Here is an 18,235-nt window from a genome sequence, read left to right as displayed (position 1 = left end):
AACCGCTGAAAGTGTGTAAAAAAATTGAGACTAACTGTATTAATGACTTGTTTAGTACATTGAAAACAGTGAATCTTGTCTATTCGTAAATTGTGGACAGTTAATTATTTTCAGAATAACCACATGCTTATTTATTTTTATGGTGTAAGACAGCGAATTCTTTGAGAATATTTTCTTTTTATAGATCCTTAAATACAACGTATTTACTTTAGTAACAAACATCAAGTTTTATAACCTGCCATAAACAACACCATCAAAATCAAAAGAAGTTTTTTATAGCTAATAATTATTCGTTTTTTGTTTCAGTGGGTGGAGGAGTCTTTTACGAATTTCCAAAAAGGCATTAATTGGAGATCTTACGTTGTGTGTGATGTGGCATACAACAATGTCAACAACTGGTTATGGACACCGTTTATAGATAGGAATGTTTCCAACAGGATGTATATCGAGATTAAATTCACTATAAGAGACTGCAGTCTTTTTCCTGGTAAGTTAAAAACACTTTCACTAGAATATATATTTAACAATAACTAAACTGGATTTGAGGACGAGAAGGACTTTTTGTCTTCAATATAGTTATATGAAAAATTTGATTAAGTGAGGAAATCCTATATGCGAACTTTTAACTTATCTATAGTATTTTCGCAATCGTCACGTAATGTGTAAATAAAATAAATAAAAATTATTTTGCAAGTTCGACAAAGTTCACTGAAGATGGACTGATTAGTCCGAAAACGTTGATCTTTTTGGATTTTTAAATTTAATTTTTAATTAAATATACCAATTACAACAGAAGTGTTTTACTTCGACATTTGAGTTTATATATATATATATATATATATATATATATATATATATATATATATATATAATGTATATATATATTGCCGAATGACAAGGACTAAATGAATATAATTATTATTAAACAAGTTAGTTAAATTACATTAAAGATTCTAGCTGCATATAGGATTAATACATTGGCAAAGACTTGGAAGTTATAATATAAAAGTTACTACGTATAAAGTTTAAAAAGAATATTTATAAGAAAGCTATAAAAAATGATGTACATCAAAATGTACTCGCCCCTGAAGAGATTTAAAGATATAAATGAATTTATGAGCAGAACATCTGCGTAAATAAACAAGAGATGCAGAAAAACATTGTCATCTCCATTATTTAGAAGTGAAGCTGATATGACTGAACGCAGTTGCCAACTGATAAATGTATTTTGTCGCTTGGAGTAGGTCACAGATATCATAGACATGTTTTTATATGTCTATGGCGTAGATACGGTGTATGGAATTGAAACAAGGTGCAAAAATTAAAATTGAAGAATAGATATTAAATAGGATACTCAGTTAATAGAAGAGTTGGGCGCCTAACAAAACAGAAAGTTAACAAATGAATAAAATCAACAAAAATTGGAATAAAATAATTATAAATTAAGAAAAATAGCAAATATGTGACGTTTATAACATTTTGAATTGAGGTTTTAAACTCCTGCCGACCATCAGAAAAATTTCGAATTACTACTGAGAAATTTTTCTCAAAAAAAAACAAGAACAGAATGTTCTATCCAGGAACTGTGGTATCTTCTTCTTTTTATAGTGCGTTGGCGTATTATCTTAAGTCCAGACGTCTATCTTTTGCGGCATATAAAAGTTCGCCAGTGTTATTTATGCCTGCCCAGTTCTATATATTTCGTAGCCACGACATTTGTTTGCGACCTACTCCTCTCTTGCCCTCAATATTTCTTTAGATAATTAGTTGAGGAATTGCGTATTTTTTTTCTCCTCAGGATATGGCCCAGATAAAACTGAAAGTAAATAACCTTAATTATAAATTAATCGTAAAAAAATTAGAGTATAACTTAGGGTTCCTAACGAATTGTAGTGCCCGTCCAATTGAAATTTGTTTGATGTTTCGCTGAAGAAAATATAAAATATTACCCACTGAATTTTTGATGAATGTAAGGACGCTATTTGATTTTAAATACTAAAGGTGAAGACCGATAAATTATATGGAAAAGTGACATAATATTACTGAAAAAGCGCAGAAAATCATTAAAAATGAGGTTTTCTTAAGTTATTTTTGTTAATTTGTTGCTTAACTATTGCAAAAATAGCTTCAAGGTTTATTTTTTGAAAATGATTAATAACTTTCCAAAAAATTCACAACAAAATTGATTTTGCTTGAGAATAAGGACAAAATTCCAAATATTCAGCTTTAAAATTTTTAAGAAGTTTCACTTAATAGTTATCGCAAAATTGAAATTGTATATCCTAAAAAGCTTTTATCTACAACGTTATTATGCGTAAACTATTAACGACCCTAAAAACCTGAGTTAGCCCTATTTTTTTCAAAAATTCACCGGGGCTTTGTTTATAAACAATATCCAATTCGAAAAGAACCATTTGAAAGTCTAGACAAAAAAAAATTAAAAACGATCCCTTTAAAAATGAGCCGTTTATGATGCGCCAAAGATAAAGCCAAAGTTTAAAAGCGAGGCGATTTTACAATTTCAAAAACTGAATTCATAAATTCAAATTTATAAAAGTCAAAATATAGCCGGTACTAATCAACGAAAATTGATGTTTTTTTAAATGGGGATACCTCGTGGCATAAATCATAAAAATGTATTTAGTTACTTAGTGAATTGTTTATTTAACCAAGTAATTTGTTTAAACAATTTAAAATAAATGTTTATTTTGCAAAATTTTGCTTTTCATTTATAATTGTAAGTAGAAAAGGTTAGGAAATAATAAGCAACTTAAATATTTATGTATTATAGTTTTAAATAATATCTTTTAACAACAAATTTTACAAGAATTAATTTTTTTTTTAATCAAATCTATACGTGTTACTTTTTCTTGAATTATGCTTATTATTTTTACAATTACTTTTTCCCAAAAACATTACAGATATATTTTACATAAATTAATTTTAATAAAGTTTGTATAATTATAAATAAAAATTATGGAAGTAATCTGTATATATAATTAACTTATAACAACATACTTAATTTTACTATTTTTATTTATAATTATACAAAGTTTATAACAATTAATTTATTTAAAGTATATTTATAATATTTTTGAGTGCAGAAAAGTAATTGTAAAAATAGTAAGCATAATTCAAGAAAAATTAACTGCATTTACAGATTTGATTTTTAAATAAAAAATTAATTTCTTTGTAAAATTTATTTTTAAAGGATATTTATAAAGGGTATATTTATAACTGTAATACATAAATATTTACGTTACTTACCTTTTCATAACCTTTTCTACTAATAATAATAAGAAAAAAGTTATTCAATAACACATTATTCGGTTAAATAAATAATTTACAAATTAAGCAATTGGATTTTTATAACCTATACAACGAGATTCCTTAAATTAAAAAAAACATTCATTTTCGTTGATTAGAACTACTTAGAGATATTGCGACTTTTATTTTGAATTTATGATTTCAGTTTTTGTAATCGTAAAATCAAGAAATAAAAAAAACTATTTACTCGGATTCTAAGGGCCGTAGCACAGGAATTTTGTTTTAAAATTCGTGAGAAAATGCGTGAGACATTTCTAAAGTTCCGAGTTATTTTAAATATTTGTACGTTTAAAAACACAGTACGAGGGTGGATTGATATAAAACTAACTTTTGATAGAAAAAACAAGTTTTTTGGAATTAAATCGATTTATTTCTCAACATAGTCTCCTTTTAGCTCGATACACTTAGTAAGACGATGTTCAAATTTTTTTATTCCATCCAAATAGTACTTTTGCTCGAGCTCTTCAAAATAGGCCGAAGTTTCAGCGACGACTGCATCATTTGTTGCGAAACGGCGTCCTCCGAGCCATTTTTTTAGGTTTGAAAACAGGAAAAAATCGCTGACGGCAAGATCTGGGGAATACCGTGGGTGTTCAACCAATTCATAGCCCAATTCGTGTAATTTTGCCGTGGCAACGGCCGATCGGTGAGCCGGTGCATTGTCTTGGTGAAAGAGCACTTTTTTGCGTTCCAAACCGGGGCGTTTTCGACGCAATTCGGTATCGAATCGATCCAATTATGCTGCGTAGTACTCCCCATTGATTGTTTTTCCTTTTACCAAGTAGTCGATGTGGATGATGCCCTTCGCATCCCAGAAAACGGCGGCCCTTCGCCGCGTTTGCGCCACTGTTTCGACTGTTCTTTGGTTTCCGGTGTGTAATAATGCACCCAGGTTTCATTAACGGTGATAAATCGGCGAAAAAAATCCTTCGGATCGCGCCGTATCCTCGCCAAAAGCGTCTCAGTAGTGGTCACACGTTTTTGCATTTGATCGATTGTCAGCAAACGCGGAACCCATCGCGCGGATAGCTTTTTCATGTCCAAATGATGGTGAATGATGTTGTGTACGCGTTCGTACAAATGTTTAGGATATCTATTAACTCGCGGTGCTTAATTCGACGATCTGTAAAAACACTCGTACGACCACGAACAAATTCAGCTTTCAAAAATTTTACTGTTGCTAACGCAGGTGCAACCTCACCATAAACTTGGTCCAGGTCAGCTTTGTTTTGCACATTCGTTTTACACTTTTTGTGGAGGAACTTAATCACCGAACGATACGCAACTTTTTCCATTTCTCCGAAAACACAAAATTTGCTTACTTTTGACGGCTGTAAAAACCAAACTAATTGTTTTTAACACAAAATTTTGACAGACGTCATGTCATGAATGGCAAATGTCAACACCAAAACCAATTCGGTATTAAGTAGCGCCATCTATCAAGGGCTAGTTTAATATCAATCTATCCTCGTACTTTTGTAAAACTATTTTACAATATTTAACATAAATTTTTTAATCCTTTCTCTTCAGTTTAAGGCTTTCAGAATTTTAGTAGACCTAATAGTTTACGCATAATAACATTGTAGATAAAAAAGCTATGTGGAATAAACAATTTCAATTTTACAATAACTGTTAAGTGAAACTTTAATTTTTAATAACTGAATAATCTGATATAGATGTCGCTATTATCACGCCAAATGATTTTTTTTGTGCATTTTTAGAAAAGCTATTATTAATTTTCAAAAAATCGACTTTTGAAGCTATTTTTGCAGTAAGTTAGCAACACAACTTTACAAACTCTCATTTTAAAGGATTTTTCTAACAAAAGCTGTTGTTAGAGACCTAAGACCTGTATCAACGAATGTCACCAAAAATTCGTTTCATTTGTTAATTTCTCTGGTCTTTAATTCGAGACTATAGAAGCTAAAAATGAAAATCACTTATTTCAGTTTTATATGGGTTAGGGATGTGTTAAAAGCGTCTATGTTTACATAAAATTAAATCTTAATATTTCATGGTTTTGATCTTTACCAGTGAGTTTTCCATCGTTCAGTAAGGAGAGTTCAATTATACAAACTGGCAGTAATATTAGGCTGACATTTGACGTCCACTTAAATAAAAATGGGTTTTATCTGTGTAAACACATTAAGCGCCGTAAACTTATTCAAATATTTTATTTAATAAAACAAGTGTTGGACTATTATAGAATAACACGCAGCATGCTCGTTATATTTGCTTATCATAAACATGTTTTTAACGTATCCGAGAGGTCGTATTGAATTTTCATAGAATATTCTTAGTAGGCGACCTCATAATAAGAAATATGCACCTAAAATACAAAAAAAAATTATTCATTATTTTGTTGTACGTTTAGCTTAGTTGATTTTTTGTATTTATAATTATCTATTTCTTATATTATAATCTGCCTAAAATCATGTAATTCATCTACCTATAACATGTAATTTTTTGTTTCTAGCTTTCAAATATTTTTGCTTATTGGACTTTAATATACACGCATTATCTTTTAAACGGATGACTTATACTCTTTTATCTTATAATTTTTATCTTCTATTCTCGTTTCAATAATGTTTGAGATATGTTACTAACTACCATATTGTATCTCTCTCTGGTTTTTTGCTAATACACATAAAGTTTGTTGTATTTTCTTCACTTTGCCGTTAGTTGCGTAGATATATTTGGAGAAAAGTGTTCGTATCGCATACTATGTATTCACAATAAATGTTTTCGTGGAAAATTTGTTAAATAAAAACTTTATTTTCAAAATATTCACAATAATACAATATATACAATATTTTTGTTGCCGAACATGCCTATGAATTATCTATTTATATTTATATAATTAATACTTCTTAACAGTTAATTGTCTAATTAACAGTTCTATTCGGAGTATCCGTACTCCTTCTATATGTAGGCACTTTGATATATTTGATCAACGAAGAATTTCACATATTAATATCTTGCTTTTTCGTAGCAATTATTTTATCCTTATTTGACTCGTTCTGCTTTTATATGGAGTCCTAGAGGGTCCCGTGGGTCTTGTTTTTATGTGCCTATTATGTAAGTTGTGACAGTTTATTTTCTTTATCTGGCATAATTTCTTTTACTGTTTAGTTTATTAGTTTGTCTCACACGATTTGCTTTGATATGCTAAGTAATGAAAATGAACAATTTTACTCTGATATGTTTTTGTTGAAACAAAAGAAATTTTAACAGCTACAAACATTAAATTTGGAATTAAATTATCAAGATGATTATCTCATTCCTGATGTGCCAGTATGTGGCGAAGCTCACGTGATTTGCAACAAATTGCGTGATTTGAATCTCGTGGAAATACTCAGAACTATCCGAGCAGTATGCGTCCATGCATTATCAAGTATATATGTTTCGTCATCTCCAAGGATAACCTTGAACTATAAAACATGGTCTTCTAGAACCTCTGTCGGGTACTTATGCGTAGTTAATATCCCACACTTGAACGTTAAAAGATATGCCTCTCCATGCTATAACTGATCCTCCATCACGCTTGAGCATGTTTCTCGTCTGGTTATTGTTACGCTCTTACCATCTATCTGAGCCTATTAGACAAAGGTGTGATTCATCGGAAAGCAATACATGACTCCAATCCGCTATTGTCCAGGACAAGTGTTCTCATGCAAAATTCAATCAGGCAATCCGCTGTTTACGCATGAAGTCGTCTCCTAACTGCGCACTGAAACTGCCGTGATCGTTTCGGGTGAACGAGGACGCCATTCAATACTATCTAATCTACCAATTTATCGTCCGGGAAATGTCTGATATAAATAACGCCGAATATTTACACCAAAATGAGCTGGAGCTCCGTCTTGCTGAAACCATATTTCATTAAGATTGGATCCAAAATTGTTTTTCATGGCAGTTACAATTTTATTTCTAAGTAACATTTCATAATTATCGCTTTTTAAATTACCTTCTATAAAAAAACGGCCCAATTAACTGAGTGCTCACTATTTCCGACCATACATTTAGTTTTTGTGGTCATGAGTACTGTTTTCACGTAACCAGTGTATATTTACCTCACTCCAATACCTTACATTTTGGCGATTTACATTCCCACTCAGTGTTAATATTGCGTTGGCTAACTACATTAAATCTAAAGTTTTATTGTAACTTATAACAGTTTTTGGGCTACTGTTCGAATGCCATCTTCTACTTGTCCAGTTTCCTCAGAGCGCTTTACAATGTTTTATACCGTCGCCTTATGAAGAGGAAAATGGTTTGGTAAAGTATCCTTAAACAATTTGGCTACTATATTAAAACAGTAATTCGCTCTTTTTCATTAAAAACCATCTTTAATTATAAAACCATCATTAACTTATATTTACATAATTATTTTATTTTAATTTCTTTATTAATGCATTAATTCCTTTACATTTAGTTTCTTATTTACTATTTTTTCTTCAAAAAGTAGTTGGCGCTCTCTCTCTCTCTTTCCTTTCTTTCTCTTTCTGTCCCGTAGAATAAATATTTCCCCCTCTCTTTCTGTCTGGTAGACTAGATATTCTGTTCTATGTTGACAGAAAAGCTATTTCTATCATAGGCTTACGTCCTGTTATCTGTGCTAACTTCATTTTAATCTCTCACTTAGTTTCTGTCAATCAGCTTTTCTGACATAGTGGGATATGTTTTTTTGCCTGTTTGCAAAATTTATAAAAGCATTAGGTATGCAAAAATTTGCATATCCAAATTTTATTGGCTGAATTAATTGGTATTATGAAAATCTATTGACCATTAGAGGACCTAACCATTTAATGAAGAATCACTCACATGGTACTTATAACTGCAGCTCTAGGAGGACATAACATCTAATTAGGAGGACACACAAACAGCTCATCGACGCCATAAGTATCATCCTCACTAATTAATTCTTAAGCATTGGCAGGGTTGATTATTGTTTTTTTTTTTAATAAATATGATTGGTTAAAATTTGTTTTATTTGCTATCATCTAAGGGTTCAGGTTCAATTCCTAGTTTAAGACAAGATACTAGCTAGGCAAGACATAGACGATAAGCTCCCATGGTTGATTGAGGTATTATTTTTATAATAGTACTTCAGTTCTCTTTGGTAGTCTTATCGTTACAAATTGTCAGCTTTAGATATTAATACAATTAATTTTGCAAAACTAAATTCAATAAACGTCAAGCTAACGTTAGTTTTATGAATAAATGACAAAATCACAGCATTCTATGTTTACTAAATTACTTCAAAACTATTTGGCGCTAAAAATTTTCACTTATTTAAGACCTTCGTGACTAGATAAAATATCAAGTGTTACATATGGTTGAACTCCTAATCACGTGAGGATTCTAATAACACAATATACAGAGTGTTTTATCTAAAATACCAAAGTGACTTATGATATCATAAAAATGGTAAATCAGGCATCTGGCAATATTACAAGAGTTAAATTTGAAATCTTCATATTGCAGTATCCCGATTTTTGTACAATTCAGACCATTCGTTTAAAAGATAACTAGGCGTTCCCAGACTTTTAGTCCACTCTGTATTCTATATATATATATATATATATATATATATATATATATATATATATATATATATATATATATATATAAGAAATACTGGATATTATTGACCGTCGATATAAATAAACAACACAGTTTATTAGCCCTGCAGTCAGAAGGTTAGGCCAAACCTTCTGACTGCAGCCCTAATAAACTTTATATATATATATATATATATATATATATATATATATATATATATATATATATATATATATATATATATAAACTTGCGTGGATAGAAATCGGCCAACTTTAAACTTTTGGCTTTTTTGACTATGAACTATATAAAATAAATATATATATATATATATATATATATATATATATATATATATATATAAGTAAAAAGTAATGGCATGTCTCGCAAAACAGAAAACCAAAAATGGTATATCGATGGAAGGCAACCGTATATACGTATATACGGTTGCCTTCCATCGATATACCATTTTTGGTTTTCTGTTTTGCGAGACATGCCATTACTTTTTACTTTTATTATTCACTCGCATTATCCTTTTCTATATATATATATATATATATATATATATATATATATATATATATATATATATATATATATATATATATATATATATTTTAATAAGTGTATCTATATACCAGGTCTTTTGTTACAAGTGATTTACCTTGGTGACCCCAAACAACAACATAAATGGCAATATTTGCCACATTTCAACATATCTAGAAGCGACAATATTTATGGTCTTTCTTACACCAAATGGTCATTTGCTAGGATACTAAAAACATCGAAACTGTGAAACCATACGATCAGATAGCCCTAAATTTTGACCCTCCCTTTTGTTTACATTAGCGGTCAGGGACGGATTTGTATACATTTTTTGGGAACTCATCGTTATGTTGTGTCCTTTATATATATACATACATATATATATATATATATATATATATATATATATATATATATATATATATATATTTATATTTATATATATATATATATATATATATATATATATATATTTATATTTATATATATATATATATTGAGTTTCTTGAACCGTACTATATTTTTTAATATATGATATTTTTAAAAACCGAATCAATAGAAATAAAAAAAATTCCAACGCAATAAATGACAAAAAAGATACTCAAAACATAAACAAAATATATTTCAATCTGATTTAAATAATAATAAATATAACACCATAAAAAGCTCTTAAAGTCATAACATATCTCCACTTTACCTTTTTCGAAAACATCAATGATACACCCATATAAAAATAATTATACACTAGTGACAGTAAACCATGAGATATCAGATATCAACGTTTATTTGTCACTTCATTAATGTCAATGTCCCGTTTTACGTTTTGGTAAGTTTATATATATATATATATATATATATATATATATATATATATATATATATATATATAGAGAGAGCTTTGTTTGCCTTCAGCGGAGAACCATCTAAATGAAGCCAAACGTTCGTTTAAAATTTTTTTAAATCTTCGTATCTACGAATATGAACATTATTTTCTGCAGAGTTTGTGTGTTTTTTGTTTTGTTTTGGTTTTTTTTTTGTTAAGTTAGTTTTAAATAATGAGTAAAGTTTACAGTAGATATATAATAACATCGATATTATACTACATATTGAGTTAGAACTGATGAAGCTTTAGAAGTATAAAGCGAAACGTCTTCGATAAACTTATGAAGTAGTTGACTTCTTTTTTTATTTGCCAACCTGAATGACCGATTAAACCTCTGAATTCACTAGTTGAATACTTTAGAAATATATATATATATATATATATATATATATATATATATATATATATATATATATAAATATTTTTACAATAACTGTTTGTTCTTAATCTTGTACATTTTAGAATCTTGACAAAGGCAAGGGTTTCCTGCCGAAATATTGATTTCTATGGAAAATAAAATCTACTTCCACATGTAATATAATTTATTGAACCTAAACCCAAGAAGAACTAATTATATATATATATATATATATATATATATATATATATATATATATATATATATATATATATATATATATAAAAATGTGCACTCGTAAGTGAAAGGGATATTTTCGGTCAATTTGGAGATTAAAAAAGAAAAGAGTTGTGCTACTTTATCTTTTTATTGAATACGTTTCGCCCACTGTTCAATGGGCATCGTCAGTTCATCTAAAAGAATGGTATTAGCGATACATCTAATATAAAAAACAATAAGTAAACGATCTTACCTTTAAAAGATCTGTAGCATTAAGATATTAGTATGGTGAAGACACATCAAAAATTAATTTACTAAATAAAACAGCAAAAAACACAGAATGCCGGAAGATTCCCAATTTAAGTAATTTTATATTAATTAGTTTTATAATTTAACTTTTAAAAACATTGATGGATTCTAAAATCTATCAAAAAAAATTTAATTGTCAATTTTGGAATGTTATATTAACGACGGCAAGGCTAGGGATCTTGACTGTCATGATCATATCATGTATGATCATGACAGTCAAGATCCCTAGCCTTGCCGTCGTTAATATAACATTCCAAAATTGACAATTAAATTTTTTTTGATAGATTTTAGAATCCATCAATGTTTTTAAAAGTTAAATTATAAAACTAATTAATATAAAATTACTTAAATTGGGAATCTTCCGGCATTCTGTGTTTTTTGCTGTTTTATTTAGTAAATTAATTTTTGATGTGTCTTCACCATACTAATATCTTAATGCTACAGATCTTTTAAAGGTAAGATCGTTTACTTATTGTTTTTTATATTAGATGTATCGCTAATACCATTCTTTTAGATGAACTGACGATGCCCATTGAACAGTGGGCGAAACGTATTCAATAAAAAGATAAAGTAGCACAACTCTTTTCTTTTTTAATCTCCAAATTGACCGAAAATATCCCTTTCACTTACGAGTGCACATTTTTTATATTAAATTAAACGGTCATATTCCTTAAAGATATATATATATATATATATATATATATATATATATATATATATATATATATATATATATATATATATATATATATATATATATATTCAAGGTTTTAAAAATAATCTTTTGTTATGATTTCTTTCCCTTGCCAATATATTTACTTGATCATAATTTGGAGTGGGACCCATCGTGACTGAATGTTTACTTAATGTGCTGGCTTGTACTTTGTTTAGAATAATGTCACTTTAGTGTGATTAAAAATCACCTCCTATTATGACCCTCTGTACAAATCAAGTACAAATTTCACTGTCATTCACTAAATTCGGTCATATGACATCGTATGGTCATGTACCTATGTTAAGTCGTTTAGGCACTATAAGCTTAAGGTCTTTTTTAGACAATTCACCCTTTGACCCCAAGCCTTTATTATTTACTTCTTGAGCGACGTTCTTTGTAACGGCCCCTCATACGTCACGATGTAACTAGCCGTTCTCGAGCTTAACGACGTCAGGGTGGAAGTAAAGGGGGTAGCCCAACCGCCGCAACTTCTACTACAAATTAAACAAATTAAGCTAACTCCACTTCTATTGGTCGTAGAATTTTTTTTAATCTTTGTCAACCTAAGTTCAGGTATAAGAATCAATAAGTTAAAAATGTGTGTAATGTACAAAGAGCGCTGTAGCTTCATTAATTTATAATGCAAAAGTCGCCACTTTCAAAGCCATAAGGGATAGAAAAAAATTTTGAGCAAATATTTTTATTCCTACATAAAAATATAATCGACCAAGAAGAGAATCAGTTTAGAATTAGATCTTTATCTTACAAAAAAGTTCTGGCCCTGTAAAATTTATGAATTTTTATAAACAATTAAACGTATCTCGAAAAGATCTCGTAACTCAGATCAAAGCTTTTTCGTACTTTAATTAAAAAAAAAGATATGCCAAAATTTGGAGTTGCGCGCACTTGGAGGTTACTCCAGGCATTGTCCTTCATAACCCTGTGCTGGTTTCAAAAATTCACTAATGAATGCACGTTTGTTTCTGCACAGCTTGGTCTATTACTGAATTATAGGGTACAAGAAAAAAATCCCTGGTACAGGGAAGATACTACCTCTTATCAGGAGCAACTTTTTTTTATTTTACCAAAATCAACTAAAGCCATCAAAAATATAATCATGTCATGATTCTTCTTGTGGTTGGTACTGATTTCCTATATTTTAACTTTCTCTTTTCAGTTTCTTGTTCGCATTTTTCTGAATAGTTTAAAGCTTTTTGACAATTAATTAATTCGTTATACTCTATTACAGTTGTTCTATACTTTTAAAACATTCTTTTTGTTCTGGAGATTTTTGTTTGCTTTCGATGTTATATTTTACTTCAAGTAGAGTTTTCATTCTTGACTATTCCTTCCAGAGGAATCCTTTGAATATTTTTAGGTAAATGTTTTCGCATACATTTAATTTTTTAAATGCTGCTTTATGCAAAATAAAAACTACTAACACTTTGATATAAAAATATTCCCAAAATTTTCAGAAACCGTTCCTGTTTTCCCATATATTGATCGTGGGAGGTTCCCGAAAGAGCCCCAATATGACACAAATACTGGAAGTGTCCACAGGCAGCTGCCCATATGTCTTAATTGTACCTAATGGGATGAAAAAGGGCTAAAGGACGTTCTGAGATTTTATTATGTTGGAAATAGTTTCTATATTAAGACGGATATGGGTAGTTTGTTACAAACCTAAGTGGTGTAAATGTCTTTAAAAAATTCCTTTAATTAAGATAAAATCAAAGAGGGACATATGAGCTAATAGAGTACAAATTGATATTTATTAAACGAAACCGTTTAACTATAACTCTCAAAATAATGGCTGCATGTTTCATTTAAAGCATTCTAATTTTTTGTCCTTTTAACGATTGCAATTTAATAATAATGCTCTTACGATTTTGTCTTCATTAAGTCTGTTTTCTATTGCTTAACATTTATTTTATTTCTTTTTTACTTTTTTTAGTGCTTGCCTTTATTTTTATTAATATTTACAAAACGCTTTTTTGTAACATATACATATATATTATTGTGATATTTAAAGTCTTGGTGCGCCAAGCAATAATTAGCTAATTAATTTTTTTGATTAATTAAAATTATTTGAATGATATGATTATGACTCTATCACAATTTTTAATTCTTTTATCTCAGGGTTAAATTCGTGCTTCAATATCTATGCTATTACATGTGAAAGGTAAGGTCCAGAGAATACCGGAATAATAAAAAACACATATGATCTAACGCTATATATTGAAATAAAATAATGAAATAATTCACACTCAAAAGTTTTCAATAAACAAATCTCATATAATGATTCTCAAAAATTTTGTTCTACGTACGTGAACAATCAAAATTAATGGTACAAACAATATTAATTGAAATCTCAAAATTCCGAACTATTCTAACTCTCCTAATCAAAATATTTATATCCTTTCTAAATTAAGTGTAAAAATTGTGTTATCAATAAAAGAAAAAACTGCAGAAAACAAATTATCTCTCTCTGATGATGAGTGGTCCAAATCCTTGTTCCTTGTAGACTATATTATCTCCTCTCAACCGCTCCCTATGTAATCAGCAATCTTACACAGATTGTTGCAAGTATATCGTCCTTAATGATCTCCTTCAAAAGCACAAATCATTCAAATTATGATAGCCTTTCTCCTCTCGATAAACTGAATCTCTCGTTGGCCCGAGTGAAAAATGACTCTTGGAATATCTTCTCTTTACGATAAACTGAATCTCTCGTTGGCCTGAACAGTGACTCTTGGAATATAAGTAGAGAAATATGACTTACAATATTTTGCTGCTTCAGCTTCTGTCAGATACACTAACTCCACAAAAAACTCACTAACATTCAACACTACTGCTTGCTACATTTCAGGAACCGGCCAAAGAACAATCACTGTTCCTATTACAGACTTGGAAACCAACTGAACTCTTTCCTCTCTCCTCAATCTCGCTAAACTTTTTTCTACATACTTATCCCACCTTTTTCAATCTCCGCCAATCAAAACTCGTCACAATTCCCCCATTTTTTCATTTCGATCAAACAAATTTTTACCTATAATTATAAAATTTCCTAAAACTTATTTACAAATAATATTTTCTATAATTCTTAAAAACTAACAAAAACCTCTATCTAAAATCTCTTCTATTTGTCCCTAATCACTGCATTAATGTATTTTGGAAAACCCCGTTCAATTGTCTTTTTGTTTTCACTTAAAATTATGCGGGTCACTCAAGTATAACAAAGAAATAATTTATGCAAAGCTTACTTTTTGTTTGGTACAGGTAATTCAAGAAATTAATAACTCTCCTTCTTCGAAATGTTTGTTGGATATTATCCTACTTATCTGAATTATTTTAATGTTATTGAATTTTGAAATATTTTTAAACAAACCAATATTTTTCTCGATTTTACATATCATAACAAATCCCCGCCATTTGATCTGCCGAAAACTCTTTGTTAAATTTTAAAAATGACAAAAGTTTTCTAGGATCAAATTATTTCACTATGTTATTAAAATCTATTCATGATATTGATAGATGTCGTGAATGTTAAAATACCCCGTATATTGCCTGTCTTTATACGGGATTGGATATATTTTCGTTTTAAATTTTTCCAAGTATCTTCCCTTAAAAGAAAGTTCATAATTTTTAACCACTTGATTTACTTTATTAACAAAATCCATAACATAACCTTTCAGCATCCGAAAATTTTCTAATAGCATTTTGATAATCTGACGAGTTAAATAATTCATATAGCTCGCGACTTGCTTCCACGAAATTGGTAGCGTTATCCGAATATACTTCTGCAAATTTTCCTCGTCTAGCACAAAAACGGCGAAAGCCAGCTAAAATGCTTCGGTGGTTAAGTCGCTTACTAGTTCTAAATGAACTGCTCGTGTAGACATGCATACATACACTGCGACGTATACCTTTAATCGTCTACGATTGTGGAACTTTTTCTCCTTGATAAACAAAGGACCGCAATAATGGACTCCAGTTTTAAGAAAAGGTCGAGAAGGAGTTACTCGGTATTCGGGAAGGATACCCATTTTATGATTAGCCGGACGAGGTTTTACGGAAAACAAGGGATGCATCGATGTAAAATTTTTCGAGTTACATTACGTCCGTCCAAAGGCCAATAAATTTGGCGCACAGAGTATAAGGTGGTTTGGGGACCAGCATGTTTTAATTTTACGTGTTCTTCACGTATAATTAATCGAGTAATGTAATGATTAGCTGGCAGCAAGATTGGATGTTTTTGCGACTCGGATAACGAGGATCGATTAAGGCTGCCACCAACCTTTAAGATTCCGTTGTTATCTAGGAATGGATTCAAAGGCACCAATTTACCTTTACCAATAACGAAATCCTTGTTTTTTAAAGAATTAATTTCTTTTGAAATTCCGAGAATGGCGTCATCTTAATTATTAAAGATTGCGAATCGACCAACTCTTGAGCATTTAGCTCGTTTAAATTGCGCTTATTATTTATGCATATAATTAATTTATGCATCGAGCTGTATTTTTCTAAAATATTATTATTATTCAACAAAACCTGCACTTTACACTTTATTGATTGAGGCCTTACCAGGTTGTCTAACGAGGAAACGTGCTGCCAATGACACCGACTAGTTATTCTTTGTAGTTCCGTAACCCGGTTGGCTACAAATGTGCGAGAAAGATACGGCTGGGTATTTATCCAATGAACAGTGATTGTCGAGTCCGACCAAAAGTAAGTACCGAGGACTTCCAGTAAAAGAGAATGCTGAAGCGTTGCATAGAGCCGAGCTAGAAGTAAAGCACCGCATAACTAAAATTGCGGTAACGATATTGAGCTGAGGGGGGCCAGGCTAGATCTTGCACAAATCAATCGTACAAAAATATTTCCCTCAGCATCAACAGAACGACAATAAAGACAAGCGCTGTAAGCTTTTTCGCTGGCATCGCAAAATCCATGAATTTGGAAATAATGGGACGGAATATTGATCTTCTATTTACTTTTTGTAAGTAAAATTATTTTATATATTAATAATTGTCCTTGTTTTCAGGAAACGCGCTGTCCTGCAAAGAAACTTTCAGTTTGTTGTATTACGAGTTTGATGCAGTGACTAGAGAGCCCCCTCCATGGGATGCTGAGAGATATAAGTTAATAAGTAAGTATATACATGGATTTATAATATTTCAAAAACCCTACAACTATAAAGTGAAATAGAATTCTCATCGGTTATTCAAAAGTTGTGGTCACTATGTCTAGGTTAAATGTAACTATATAACATTTTATCAAACTAATTTACTAATTGTTATTAACTAATAATATATAATTAACTAATATAATTAATTAACTAAAATTATCTAATTAAGCCTAATCCTCTCCATTTTTCTAAAATAGCACAGTTTGTTTGTGTTATACGCAAATTGTAAAAAAACATGACAGAACGCTCGGCAGATACCCCTTAATAAATTGGACTGCTTGCTGTATTCTGTGTATAGTCCTATTCAGTCGAACAGAATACTTGAATACTTCAAATCAACCGAATTGACAGTTTCCACAAAAACTGCTCGTTATACTCACCTTGTTCCCATTGGTATCCGGAATATATTCTGCTTGTCTGTTCATTTGGAGTATTTTGCTTAAGTGAATAAGTTCCCTTAGAAAGAACGGTATATACTATATACCCATTTTAATAGAAGGTACACTAAGTACTTGTATGTAAGTATTTGCTCCACGCCGGATATTTCATTTCTGCCGTACCACCCATAACCGAGAGTCATTCCCCTTTCTGTCACTTGAGGACACGCTCAATGGGGAAAATAACTAAATCCCACATTGCTTTTCTATCACGCCTAAAAGCAAGGCTGTCACTTCCACCGTTAACGCCGAGACGTTTCGTATATGAATCTGCACATCATCAGTTCCTAATCAAATCTTGTCATAAGAAAAGAAGGAACCACGTACACGTAAAAAATTAATAAATATATAAAAACAGTAACATGTAAAAAGAAGTTCTCGTCGTTTTCCTATTTTTATAATTTTTAACCTTAATTCGTTTTTTACTTACACATGGATCTTTCCTTATGAAATATGAATCTTAATTGTTCTTTATAGTAATTCATTACTGATGTTAATATCAAGTACAGCTACATACACCTGTAATTTTATTACGTCGTATTCTCTATAATATATCATCTATCTTACAGCTTTACTTTTAAGTTAGGAACTTTAGTTGACGGAAAATTTTTTCACAAGTACTCCTATGAATTTTCTATATTTAGTTTAATGATGTCATAATTATAAATGGTTTTATCTAACCGATCTTCT

General features: G+C 30.1%; 1 protein-coding gene across 5 annotated transcripts in view; it reads left to right on the top strand.

Annotated features, from left to right (window-relative positions):
• The window catches only part of Eph (Eph receptor tyrosine kinase), a 598,175-nt gene that overhangs the window by 496,463 nt on the left and 83,477 nt on the right, over window positions 1–18,235 (top strand). For all 5 annotated transcript variants that reach the window (XM_072526023.1, XM_072526022.1, XM_072526021.1 and 2 more), the window contains 2 exons: window positions 307–487; window positions 16,965–17,069. In XM_072526023.1, coding sequence (XP_072382124.1) covers window positions 307–487; window positions 16,965–17,069 — 286 coding nt within the window. The remainder of the gene's footprint in view (window positions 1–306; window positions 488–16,964; window positions 17,070–18,235) is intronic.

The sequence above is a fragment of the Diabrotica undecimpunctata genome, chromosome 3 (assembly GCF_040954645.1).
Source record: "Diabrotica undecimpunctata isolate CICGRU chromosome 3, icDiaUnde3, whole genome shotgun sequence".
NCBI lineage: Eukaryota > Metazoa > Arthropoda > Insecta > Coleoptera > Chrysomelidae > Diabrotica > Diabrotica undecimpunctata.
Note: the sequence above shows the minus strand (reverse complement) of the source record. Positions and strands in the feature narration are given on the sequence as shown.